At 42.3% G+C, this 12,745-nt stretch overlaps 1 protein-coding gene across 6 annotated transcripts in view; it reads left to right on the top strand.

The window, feature by feature from the left end:
* LOC134355758 (A-kinase anchor protein 13-like) overlaps positions 1 to 12,745 on the top strand; it is a 557,767-nt gene that overhangs the window by 224,479 nt on the left and 320,543 nt on the right. For all 6 annotated transcript variants that reach the window (XM_063066124.1, XM_063066122.1, XM_063066127.1 and 3 more), the window contains one exon: positions 4,764 to 4,947. In XM_063066124.1, coding sequence (XP_062922194.1) covers positions 4,764 to 4,947 — 184 coding nt within the window. The remainder of the gene's footprint in view (positions 1 to 4,763; positions 4,948 to 12,745) is intronic.

The following is a 12,745-nucleotide window of genomic DNA, read 5'->3' on the forward strand; positions in this document are numbered from 1 at the left end:
CCCTGAGATTTATTTTCTTGTGGGTATACTCAGGAAATCTATGGAATAGTAACTACGCAGGATCAGTGAAAGATCAACCAGAGTGCAGAAGACAACAAACTCTGCAAATGTGAATATAAATAAATAGCAATAAAAAGGATCTAGTGCTTTGGATGAGGACTAACCAATCAGGAGGGATGGGCAACGGGGGTATAAATACCACAGATTAGACATGCCCAGACACCATCCCTGAAGAAGACAGCAGAGTTTATCATTTAAACATCGGTTAAAATCGAAACCTGTACCCGTCTGGAAGCACGAGAAGAGTTTGTTTGTCAAATAGCAATAAGTAACAAGAACATGAGATAATGAGATAAAGAGTCCCTAAAGTGAGATCATTGGTTGTAGGAACATTTCAATGATGGGGCAACTAGGTGTAGTTAGCCCCTTTTATTCAGGAGCCTGATGGTTGAGGGGTAGTAACTATTCTTGAACCTGATGGTGCAAGTCTTGTACTCCTGCCTGGATGGCAACAGTGAGAAGAGAGCATGGCCTGGGTGATGGAAATTTCTGATGCTGGATGCATATAGATCTGCTCATTGCTTGAGAGGGCTTTGCCCATGATGTACTGAGCCAAATCAACTACCTTTTGTAGGATTTTCTGTTCGAGGGCATTGGTGTTCCCATACCAGGTTGTGATGCAGCCAGGGAATAGACTCTGCATTACACATCTGTGGAAGTTTGTGAAAGTTTTAGATGTCATGCCAAATCTTCACCAACTCCTAAGAAAGTGGAGGTGCTGCCATGCCTTCTTCGTAATTGCACTTGCGTGCGATTGCTGTAGGTATTTAATTATTGTTGAGGGCTGAAGGGCTCATTCCTGTGCCATTCTGTTGTATATTCATTCATAGGCTGCTCTGGCCCAAGATGATGGTAGCCATTTGCTTCAACGTCAACAGTCTACAAGTACGAACTCAACAGGACCCAGAAATGTTCATGAATGTTAACGTAAACTAAATATAACAAATATCGATATCAGTCCTGTGCTTTTCCTTTACGATGGTATGATTAGAACCAGCATCCCTCTCATCCCTTCAATCTAGAACTAGAGAGCAATGGCTAAATGGTGAGTGTTGTGGTTCCAGAGTAAAATCAATGTACTAGAGATCAGGCAAATGTACTTTTACAGCTGAGTAACAAGCCCTTCCAGCCCAATGAGCCCGTAACACCCAATTACAGTATACCCATGTGACCCATTAACCTATTAACTCGAATGTCTGGGCTGTGAGAGGAAACCAGAGCACCCGGAGGAAACCCACCCCATCAAGAGGAGAACATACAATACTGTGTAAAAGTATTAGATGCATGCCTAAGACTTTTGCACAGTATTGTAGTGTATTTGCACTCTCTACCTGTGTAATTTAATGTATCGCATTGTAATACTGCCTCAAAAAAAGAAAACGAATTTCATGATATATATGAATGATGATAAACCTGATTCTGATATGGGTCTCTGTTGTGGACTGAGTGTGGGAAAGGGTCAGGGGGAGGGGAATTATGGTTGAGAAAAATGGGAAGGGAGAGGGTAAGGGAGCAGGAAACACCAGAGAGACATTCTATGATGATCAATAACCTAATTGTCTGGAATCACTTGACCTTGCCTGGTGTCTCAGGGCTGGGTGAGTTTGCACCTGTACCACCCCCTGCCCCTGGCACTCCTCTGTTACTTGTTCCACAATCCCCCCACAGTGCACCACCCTCGCCATTCCCAACATCCTTTGCTCCCGCCAGATTTATAACCTTGCTCTCCGCTCTGCATTGACAAGTACAGTACTGTGCAAAAGGTCTTAGGCACTCTAGCAACATATATGCGCCTAAGAATTCTGCACAGTACTGTACAAGCACCTTACAGACAGTGGCAGGAGTTGAACCAGGTCGTTGGTGGTGTAGTGGTGTTATACTGATCGCTACGCCACCATGCTTTTCAAAACTTCCAAAACAGAGACGCGGAGAAATTTCTTTAGCTAAAGGGTAGTGAATTTGTTGCACATGCAGTTGTGGAGGCCAGGTCATTGGATGTATTTAAAGCAGAGATTGACAGGTTCTTGACTGGACGTGGCATCAAAGGTTGCGGGGAGAAGACCGGGAACTGGGGTTGAGGAGGAGATAGAAAAAAGATCAGCCATGACTGAATGGCAGAGCAGACTCGATGGGCCAGATGGCCTGATTTGACTCCTGTGTCTTATGGAATTGAATTGACTTTATTTCTTACATCCTTCACATACATGAGTAGTAAAAATCTATACGTTACGTCTCTAAATAAATGTGCAATCACAGTAATTTATAATAATTTAGAATAACTAGAACAGTCAATGTAACATGGAAATACATTCAAATCAGCGTGAGTTAATCAGTCCTATGGCCTGGTGGAAGAAGCTGTCTCGGAGCCTGTTGGTCCTGCCTGGCTTTTATGCTGTGGTACTGTTTCCCGGACGGTAGCAGCTGGAATAGATTGTGGTTGGGGTGACTCGGGTCCCAATGATCCTTCGGGCCTTTTTCTCACACCTGTCTTTGTAAATATCCTGAATCATGTCCTGAATTAGGGTCTATACATGTCTTTAAATTTAAAGTATTGCTTCAAATTTTAAACTGCATCAGGCAAAAGAGCTTGGCACAAGTAGATGGTAAGCTTGTGTTCAGAAGGCCATTCTACACATAGGATTACTATTCTGGTGTTGATCTTTGGAGGTAAAAGGTACATTTGTTGTGTTTTGATGCAATTCTGAAGCTGTATTCTAAATAGAAACGTGAAATGGTTTAATCTGACCTGTAAAACCCGTTGTTTCAGTTTGTTAGTCCTGAACTGGGATTGGGTGTAGAGGTTTTCCGATTCACCATTCACTGGGGCTTGGTTTGAAGATAATGGCACCATTGCTGTCAAGACTTGTGTAGAAATACTTGCTCAGGTGAGTCACACAGGAGCCCGTAAAACCACATTGCTTACATGAATCACCAGATGCTGGAGAGGAAAAAGTAAGGACCATTGCAGTGGGGAAGGGTTGTTCTCCCTGCTGTAGAAATGCCCTCACTCACTGAAAGGCCAAAATACACTCAGTGACTACTTTAGTAGGCACAGGAATGTACCCAAAAAACTAACCACAGGAATGGAATCCGGTATAGTCTTCTGCTGCTGTAGCCCATCCACTTTGAGGTTCAATGTGTCGGGCATTCAGAGGTGGATTTCTGCACGCCACTGTTGTAACATATGGTTATTGGAGCTACTGTCACCTCTATGTCAGCTTGAACTAGCTTGGCCCCTCTCATTAACAAGGTATTTTCACTCAGTGGATATTGATTGCTTTTAGTACCATTCTCTGTAAACTCTGGAGTTCCCTGTGCATGTGAATTTCAGGAGGTCAGTTCTGAGATGCTCAACCACCCTGTCTGATTCCAAGGTTAAAGTCACTTAGATCACATTTCTTCCCTGTTCTGATGTTTGATCCGTACAACAATTGAATCTCTTCACCGTGTCTGTATGCATTTAATGCATTGAGTTGCTGCTGTGTGATTCGCTGCTTAGATATTTGCATTAACAAGCAGGTAAACAGCTGTAACTAGTAAAGTGGCCACTGAGTGTGTGTGAATCCATTTTCCTGCTGTTTTTCTCTTTTTTGTGATATTTTAAACATTTGTGATCTTGTTAGCTTCCATACCATAAAGAAAGCACTGGGGTAGCATAGCTATTCAGGCAGCATCAGGGCAGGAAGTGCACACTTGATGTTTGGAATTGAAACCCTTCGCCGCACCATTGTCATTTCCTTCCACAGATGCTGTCGGACCTGTTGAGTTCTTCCACCATTTTGTGTATCACCCCAAGTTCCAGCACCTGTAGTCTCTTGTCTCTTCACCTTCTAAGCCATTTGTTTTCTGCATGTGGGAACTTAATGCAGCTTTGTATTTGCGTATGTTGGTACTTGAGAACTGCTGTTTTGGGCAGCAGGATAGGATGCTTGTGAGGGAGTAAATTCTCAATGTACCCTGTATACAAGCCACAATTGTATGAGACGGTGTTTTAGAAATGTTGCTGGAGGGATTCTGCTTTGATGTTTGTGTTTAAAGATTTAGCAGGTTTACACTGAGTGACCAAGCTGGGATGAGACCAACACCCCATCCTGTCACAGTGGGAATGTCTTGTGTTCCTGAATCGGTATATAACACCATGTACTACCTTGAAATTCATTTTCTTGCAGGCATTTAAAAGATTATAAAGAAATAGAATTATAAAAAACTTTTCATTATAAAATATTAAATGTGCAAAAGTGGACAAATAAAAGTAAATAAATAATACTGAGAACATGAGTTGTAGAGTCCTTGAAAGTGAATCTGTAATTTGTGAAATCAGTTCAGAGTTGAGATGAGTGAAGCTATCCACACTGGTTCAGGAGCTTGATGATTATAGGGTAATAACTGTTCCTGAATCTGGTGGTGTGAAGTCTCTTTCCCAATGGTAGTAGCAAGAAGAGATCATGGCCTGAGCGGTGGGGATCCTTGATGATGGGTGCTACTTTCTCATGGCAGCATTCCTTGTGGTACGGTAGTACTTATCCTATGTTCCTTGTGGAAATCTTGCTGTACAACAATGGTTAGTCATGTCTGCCAACAAAACAGATCTCCTTTGATTTGCAAGTTGATAAGGCATCAGCTAAATGTGAGCTTGCCGCTTGGCTTGGATTAAGGAGCCAGTGAAACTGATACCGGTTTTCTGTGTGCTTGCTTCCTTTCAGCTTCGATCCCCAGGGAGACACTGTTGCATTTCACAGCGAGACTGGGTCTGTCCAGGCTGGCCTCGTTCCTCCTGCAGCAGCCGGGCGGACAAGAAGCTCTCAGCATCACCAACCTTGATGGGGCCACGCCCATCAATCTTGCCGCGCAGAGGGGCTTCCATGGTCTCCAGGAGCTTTTCGCGCAGTAAGTACTTGTTAGCGACCGACAAAGAGCTGTGCTTGCTTTCCAGCCCAGACAGCAAACAATCACAAAGCCCTGTTATAAACTGATGTCACCAGCTCCACGTTTTGTAGAAAACCTGCTTAGTGAGTTGAGTAAAGGAACATTATTATTCTACTGTCAGCATTGTGTCTAATGACACTTTACCCATTCAATTGTAGGCAATGCATTAATTATAGTATTACATCTGTGTTATTGAAAAAGTGCATATGCTGTTTTCGAAGATTGTTATTAACAGCAGTGGGCAAGGTTGGTATCAAGCTACAGGTTCAGGTTATAATAAGAAAGGTAATGAGATATTTCAGAGTGGTAAGGTAAACTTAGATGATACGAGCTCTGAAATATTGGGTTACAGCTGTGCAGGGAGTGTTGCCTGTGGAGATTACAATGTACTGCTGGCTACAGGCAGAGAGCAGTGGGCCAGCCCTGCCAGGAACCTGGAGTCACAAGAGCAGCACAAGAGTTTGCCTCAACAGTAAACTCCCTTCTAGGTGGTATTTCAAAGGGGTGAATCGGGCCAAGACATGAAGCTGATTGTAAGAATTTTTATTAAACCTGAAAATATACAAGTGTTAGTATAGGGTCAGATTCGTCATACATATAGAAAAGAATCTTACAACATCTTCAGGAGTCCCAAATAATCTAGACCAGGGGTTCTCAACCTGGGTTCCATGGACTCCTCAGTTAATGTCAGGGTCCATAGCAGAAGTAGTTTGGGAACCTCCGATCTAGAGTCATGGAGTATGGGAACGAAGAGCCCTTCAGCCGAACTTGTCTACATCAAGCAAGATGCTCTTCAAAACGAGTCCCATTTGCCCGTGTTTGGCCTATATCCTTCTTGGGGTTGCAGTGTCACATAGTGGTTAGCACAACGCTTTACACTACCAGGTTCAATTCCCGCCGCTGTCTGTAAGGAGTTTGTACATTCTCCTCGTGACCACGTGGGTTTCCTCCGATAGCCCAAAGGTGTACCGGTTGCAAAATTGATTGGTCTTTATAAGTTATCCCATGATTAGGTTAGGGTTAAAATCAGGGGTTGCTGGCTGACACGGCTCAAAAGGCTCGAAGGGCCTATTCCATGCTTTATCTCAATAAATGAATACATCCTTCCTAATAGTTATTTGTGTGTTAATTGCCCCGAGTGAGTAGATGAAGGGTAGAATCTGTGGCAGAACTGATGACAAATGGTGGGGGGGGGGGGGGGGGGTGGAGAATAAAATGACATTTGTGTGTGGTCAACGTAGACTCGATGGGCCAGGCACTTCTTATGCAATGGTTTCTAAAATTTACTATTTTAAAAAAAAAAATCCTATACAGTCAGCAAGTGAGTTAGTAGAACAAATTTAACAGCTTACAGGACATACGAGGGCAAGATGTTAAATGGGCATTGGAACTGAGAGAGACTAAAAAGCAAAGAGACTTGAAGAGGAAGGCTTTGGGTCCCCAGCTGCTCCAGCCAAGTGTATTTTCCACCATGTACCTATTTATAAATCATAGTTCTCTTTCTGTAAATCTGCAGGAAAACGAAGTTGTCCTGTAACTGTCTGATCCAGACAACCCTAACGCACCCACACATTTCCCTTGATCCAGAATCAGAATTAGGGTTAGCATCACTGATATAAGTCGTGAAATTTGTTGTTTTGCGGCAGCGGTACGGTGCCATTTATATAAAAATAATTACTTTAACTTACAGTAAGAATATATTAAAAGTAAATAGTGCAAAAAGAGGGGATAATAATGAGTTTGGGTCATGGACAGTTCAGAATCTGAAGGCAGAGGGGAAGGAGCTGTTCCTAAATCCATCGATGCTACGTCCTCAACTGTTAAGGACCAAAATTCTAGAATTCCCTTGTTAAGCTTCTTTATCTCTTTTTCAACCTTTTAAGATGCCCCTTTCGACCCACCTCTTTGACTGAACCTCTGGTCACAACAAGTACAAGAGAAATCTACTTTCTGGCTTTGAAGACTCTTTCTGTTCTGCTTGATTGTGTTACTGTTAGCACTTAGAATCATAGTCATAGAGCACTACAGCACAGGAACAGGCCCTTCAGCCTGACTAGTCTCTGGTGGCAAGGTTTCTGCTTAGGCCCATCGACCTGCACCCGGACCATAGCCCTCCATACCCTTTCCATCCATGCAACTATCCAAACTTCTCTTAAATGTTACAATTGAATCTGCATTTACTAACTCGTTACGCACTTACACCACCCTCTGAGTGCAGTGGGTACCCCAAAATATTCAACTTTCATCCAAGACCTATGACCTCTAGTTCTCGTCTCACCCAACCTGAGAGGAAATAGCCAGTATGCATTCACTTCATTTGGGAAGTTTATAACAACGGGGTGATGCTATGAAATATTGTTAACAGAAGCAAACTGTTAGGTGTCGCTTAAGAAGTAGTTGAGTGCAGATAAAAAAAATGGTCATCGCCTTGTGAAAGTCCCGTACTATGCAAAGACATAGGCACATATATATATATATAGCTAGATTGCCTAAAACTTCTGCACAGTACTGTATTTGTTAACGTGATGTGGAGAGCGAGTTTGTAAATCTGCGGGAACAAAGGATGTCAGGCATAACGAGGGCGGACCGCCATTGGTGGGAAAAAAGAGGGTAGGTTTACTAAGACTATGGGTGAACAGCAAAAGCTTACAGACATAAAATCAAAGTGAAAGAGACACTTGGGGAAACTTAACACTGAATTATTCTGTCAGCTTCACTACTGAGGTTAGTGGCTGAGATTGTAATGGCATTCAGGTAATTAAAATGAAGAGGAAATTCAGGAATTGGAACAGACTGGGTCAGTGAAGAGTGTGGGCAAAACATCAGGCATGATCATCTGATCAACTTTTCAGTTCTTGTTCCTGGCTTTCTACAGTATTTCAAGAGAATAGAGAGGTAGTTCACAGGACTCCCACAACAATCATCAAACTGTCAACCTTCTAATCTTTGCAATGCTGGTTCTTCACTGAAGTGTTGGACTCTTCCAACCTTTGTTCAGAATCAAAATCAGGCTTAATATCACTGGCGTACGTCATGAAGTTTGTTGTTTTGTGACAGCAGTACGTTGCAATTCATTAAAAAAAACTAAAAATTACAATAAGAAATATATATATTTGCACTTGGTATTTAATTTATATACAGTTGCAAGAAAAAGTTTGTAAACCCTTTTCAATTACCTGGTTTTCTGTATTAATTATTCGTGAAATGTGGTCTGATCTTCATTTAAGTCATAATCTGTCTAAACCAATAACGCACCAACAATTGTACTTTTCATGTCTTTAATAAACACATTGTTTTTAATCATTCACAGTCCGGACTGGAAAGAGTATGTGAACCTTTGTATTTAATAAATTTAGCAGCAATAACCTCTACCAAATGTTCCCTGTAGCTGCTGATCAGACTTTAATAACAGCGAAGAGAAATTATAAACCATTACTCCATACAAAACTGCTTCAGTTCATCATGGGGTACCTTGCATGAACAGCCTTCTTCAGGTCATGCCACAGCATTTCAATTAGTTTAAGGTCTAGACTCTGACTTGGCCATTCCAAAACACAGATTTTCTTCTTTTTAAACAACTCTGTTGTTGATTTACTCTTGTGTTTTGGATCTTTGTCTTGTTGCATCATCCAACTTCTATTAAGCTTCAGGTGATGGACCATTACCCTGATATTCTACTGTAAAATGCCTTGAGACAATTTTGAATTCATTGTTCCCTCAATGATTGCCAGCTGTCCAGGCCCTGAGGCAGCAAAGCAGACCCAAACCGTGATGCTCCTTCCAACATGCTTCACAGTTGGGGTGAGATTTTGGTTTTTGTGTGCAGTGCCTTTTTTCCTCCAAACATAGTGGTGTGCAATTCTGCTAAAAAGTTCAACTTTTGTCTCATCTGTCTACAGAACATTGTGGAATATCCAAGTGCTCTTTTGTAAACTTCAGGCGTGCAGTAATGTTTTTGTTCAGAGAACAGTGGTTTACTCCACAGTGTCCTTCCATGAACACCATTCTTGTTGGTGTTTTTCTTATAGTGGACACATGAACAGAGACTTTAGCAAGTTCTAGAAATCTCTGCAGGTCTTTTGCTGTTACCCTTGGGTTCTTTTTCACCTTCTTCAGCATTGCATTGTGCTCTTGGTGTGATCTTTGCAGGACCCCCACTCATATGGTGAATAGTAACAGTACTGAATTTCCTCCATTTGTAGACAATTTGTCTTACTGTGCACTGATGAATATTTTGGTCCTTAAGAAATTCTTTTGTAGCCTTTTCCAACTTCATGTGTATCTGCAATTCTTCTTCTAAGTTTCTCTGAAAGTTGTTTCGGATGAGGCATATAAAAAGATCTTTCTTGAGAAAAGCAGGCTCCATCAGTAACCTGACATTGTGTGTCTTTTTATAGGGCAGGGCACCTCTACAACCCACACTTCCAAGCTCATCTCATTGCTTGGAACACATGACTCCAAATAGCTTTTGTAGAAGGCATTACCTCAGAGGTTCAGATACTTTTTTTGAACCTAAACTGATTGTTTAAATAGTGTACTCCGTATTGATGAGAAGAAATACAATTGTTTGTGTTATTAGTTTGGGCAGATTATGTTTGTTTATTATTGTGACTTAGGTGAAGATCAGACCACATTTTATGAGTAATTAATTCAGAAAAGTGGGTAATTGCAAAAGGTTCACATACTTTTTCTTGCAACTGTATGTGTGTAGATAGGCACCCTAGATTTTTATATGGATGAGTGTTTGCAGCGAACAGTGAAGCACAGGGGAGATTCCTTGCAAGTCTGGGGCTGCATTTCTTCAAATGGAGCTGGTGATCTGGTCAGAATTAATGGAATCCTCAATGCTGAGAAGTACAAGCAGACTCTTAGCTATCATGCAGTACTATCAGAGAGGCATCTGATCAGTCCCAACTTAATTCTGCAGCAGGACAATGACCCCAAACACAGGGCCAAGGTCATAAAGAACTATCGTCAATGTAAGGAAGAACCAAGTGTTCTGCAACAGATGGTCTGGCCTCCTCAGAGTCCTGATCTCAACATCATCGAGGCTGTCTGCGATTACCTGGAGAAACAGAACCAAGTGCGACAGCCAAAATCTACAGGACAGCTGTGACAAATTCTCCAAGATGCTTGGAATAACCTACCAGCTGATTTTCTTATAAAACTGCACAACAGTGTACCTAGAGAGAATTGATGCAGTTTCAAAGGCAAAAGGTGGTCACACCAAATATTGATTTGATGTGGAATTTTTTTTCTGTTTACTGCTATTTTAAAAAAAAACCTTTTCATTATTTTTGAAAGCATCTTCACTTTACAGATTTTTATTTCACACGTGCCTAAGACTTTTGCACAGTACTCATATATAAATTGAATACTTACAGCAAAAAGAGAGCCAAAAATAGTGAGGTATACACGGGTTGGTTCATTGTCTATTAAGAAATCTGGTGGTGGAGGGGAAGGAGCTGTTCCTAAAACATTGAGTCCATGTCTTTAGGATCCTGTACCTCCTCTGTCATGGCAGCAATAAGAAAAGTGCATGGCTGTTGGGCATCCTTAAAGATGGGTGCCAAATAACCTCTGTGTATAGCTCTGCAGGCAGAGCAACTAGCAATGGCCTGAATTGCTGAAGGTTATTGGCTCATAAAGATCTTGGGAAAGAACCAGTGCTTTGGCTTTGTCCAAGATCCCTGTGTACCCATTGGGATAAGAGAGAAAATGTAAAACTTTCTTTAGAACTCTTAATAAATATTTCATTTCTTCACATAACCACTGAATTCCTTAATGTACTTCTTCCCAAGGAAATATAGAAGCATTAAAACTCGAACCATCTGGAACTCTGTCGCTCATCGCTCCAAACATAATGAGTCACTGCCATTCTGATATCTCTCGCTGTCAGTTCCTCATGTATGATAATGTGTCTCCCTCTGTGTGCTCTATGTAATACAGCATACAGTAGTGAGCTGGCTTACGCTATTGGTAGCAAGGAAGGAAACTGCAACGTCAGCAATCATTGAGAGGACTAGAATATAAAAGCAAGGCTATAATGCTTTAAAAGACATTGGTCAGAAAGCATTTGGCGAACTATGCCCCAAAATCTGAAAAACAATCTGCTGGTATTGGAAAAATTTCAGAGGAGATTTAGAACAGCGATCCCAGAAATAAAAGGTCTGGAATGCTTGATGGTTCTGGGCCTGTATTTCTCGAGTTTAGGAGCGTGGGGGGGCATCTTATTGGAACCTACCAAATGTGGACATGGAGAAGATGTTTCCAATAGTGATGAGTCTCAGAACAGAAGAATGTCCCTTTATAGCATAGAGGAGCAGGAATTTCTTTAGCCAGGGAGTGGTGAATCTATGCAATTCATTGCCGCAGAAGGCTGTGGAGGTCAAATCACACGTAAAGTGGAGGTGATAGGTTTTTGGTTAATAAGGGCATCGAAGGTTTACAGCGAAAAGGCAGGAGAATGTGGTTGAGAAGAAAATGAAGCCGCCATGATTGAATGGTGAATAGACTGGATGGGCAGCAGACCCCTTTGCGCTTACCGTAGCTCACCCCTAAACCACTTCAAATCTCCATCGGATCTCTGTTTGTAAAGTAACTTCCGAATTTCCCTCATCCGACTGATTTACAAGGAATGTGATGCAGAAAGAAGTCTACAGATCGCGGGTCAGACAATTCTGGCCTCCCCTTTTTTTGCTACTCAGAATGAAACTTATATTTTTATTTGTGTAGCTTGATTTTGATTGGCAGCAGAGTTGTTCTATCTCTGGTGTATTTGTCACTGAGTAATTTTGAAAATGGAGCCATGTTTCATATTGGTGCTAAGGTGAGATGATCTTAGTGCCCTCTGGTCCTGGACTCTCCCACCATTGGAAACATCCTCACTACATTCATATTTCATAGGTTTCAATGAGATTCCCCTCTCAATCTTCTGAACTCTTGGAGGGCTTTACATGCTGAGTTTCCAAAGTGTCAGATTCACCACCCTCTAGCTAAAGGAATTCCTTATCATCTCTGCTCTAAAGGTTCATCCTTTTGTTCTGAGCTAGGGTGCCCACAATGTTTTGCGCACTACTAGTGCTGTGGGAGGAGGGCGGGGCAGGTGGAAGAGGAGGAGTGCCAGAGCAGAGGGTGGTGTGGGTGTAGACACACCCAGCCCGAGACACCACACAAGTCATTTGATTCCAAACAATTGGTTAATTGCTCTTGCAACACACATCAAAGTTGCTGGTGAACGCAGCAGGCCAGGCAGCATCTCTAGGAAGAGGTGCAGTCGACGTTTCAGGCCGAGACCCTTCGTCAGGACACTGGGTCAGGACCAAGGGTCTCGGCCTGAAACGTCGACTGCACCTCTTCCTAGAGATGTTGCCTGGCCTGCTGCGTTCACCAGCAACTTTTATGTGTGTTGCTTGAATTTCCAGCATCTGCCGAATTCCTGTTGTTTGTGGTTAATTGCTCATTACAGGATGTCTGTCTGGTGCTTCCCACTCCCTCCCCTCTCCCTTCCCCTTTCTCTTCCCCTTTCCCTTCCCCTTTCCCTTCCCCTTTCCCTTCCCCTTTCCCTTCCCCTTTCCCTTCCCCTTTCCCTTCCCCTTTTCCTTCCCCTTTTCCTTCCCCTTTTCCCAACCACAATTCCCCTCTCCCTGCCCCCTTCCCACTCTCAGTCCACGATAGAGACCCATATCAGAATCAAGTTTATCATCACTCATGTCATGAAATTTGTTTTTTTTTGCAGTACAGTGCAATACATAAAATT

The sequence above is a fragment of the Mobula hypostoma genome, chromosome 13 (genome assembly GCF_963921235.1).
Source record: "Mobula hypostoma chromosome 13, sMobHyp1.1, whole genome shotgun sequence".
Taxonomy (NCBI): Eukaryota; Metazoa; Chordata; class Chondrichthyes; order Myliobatiformes; family Myliobatidae; genus Mobula; species Mobula hypostoma.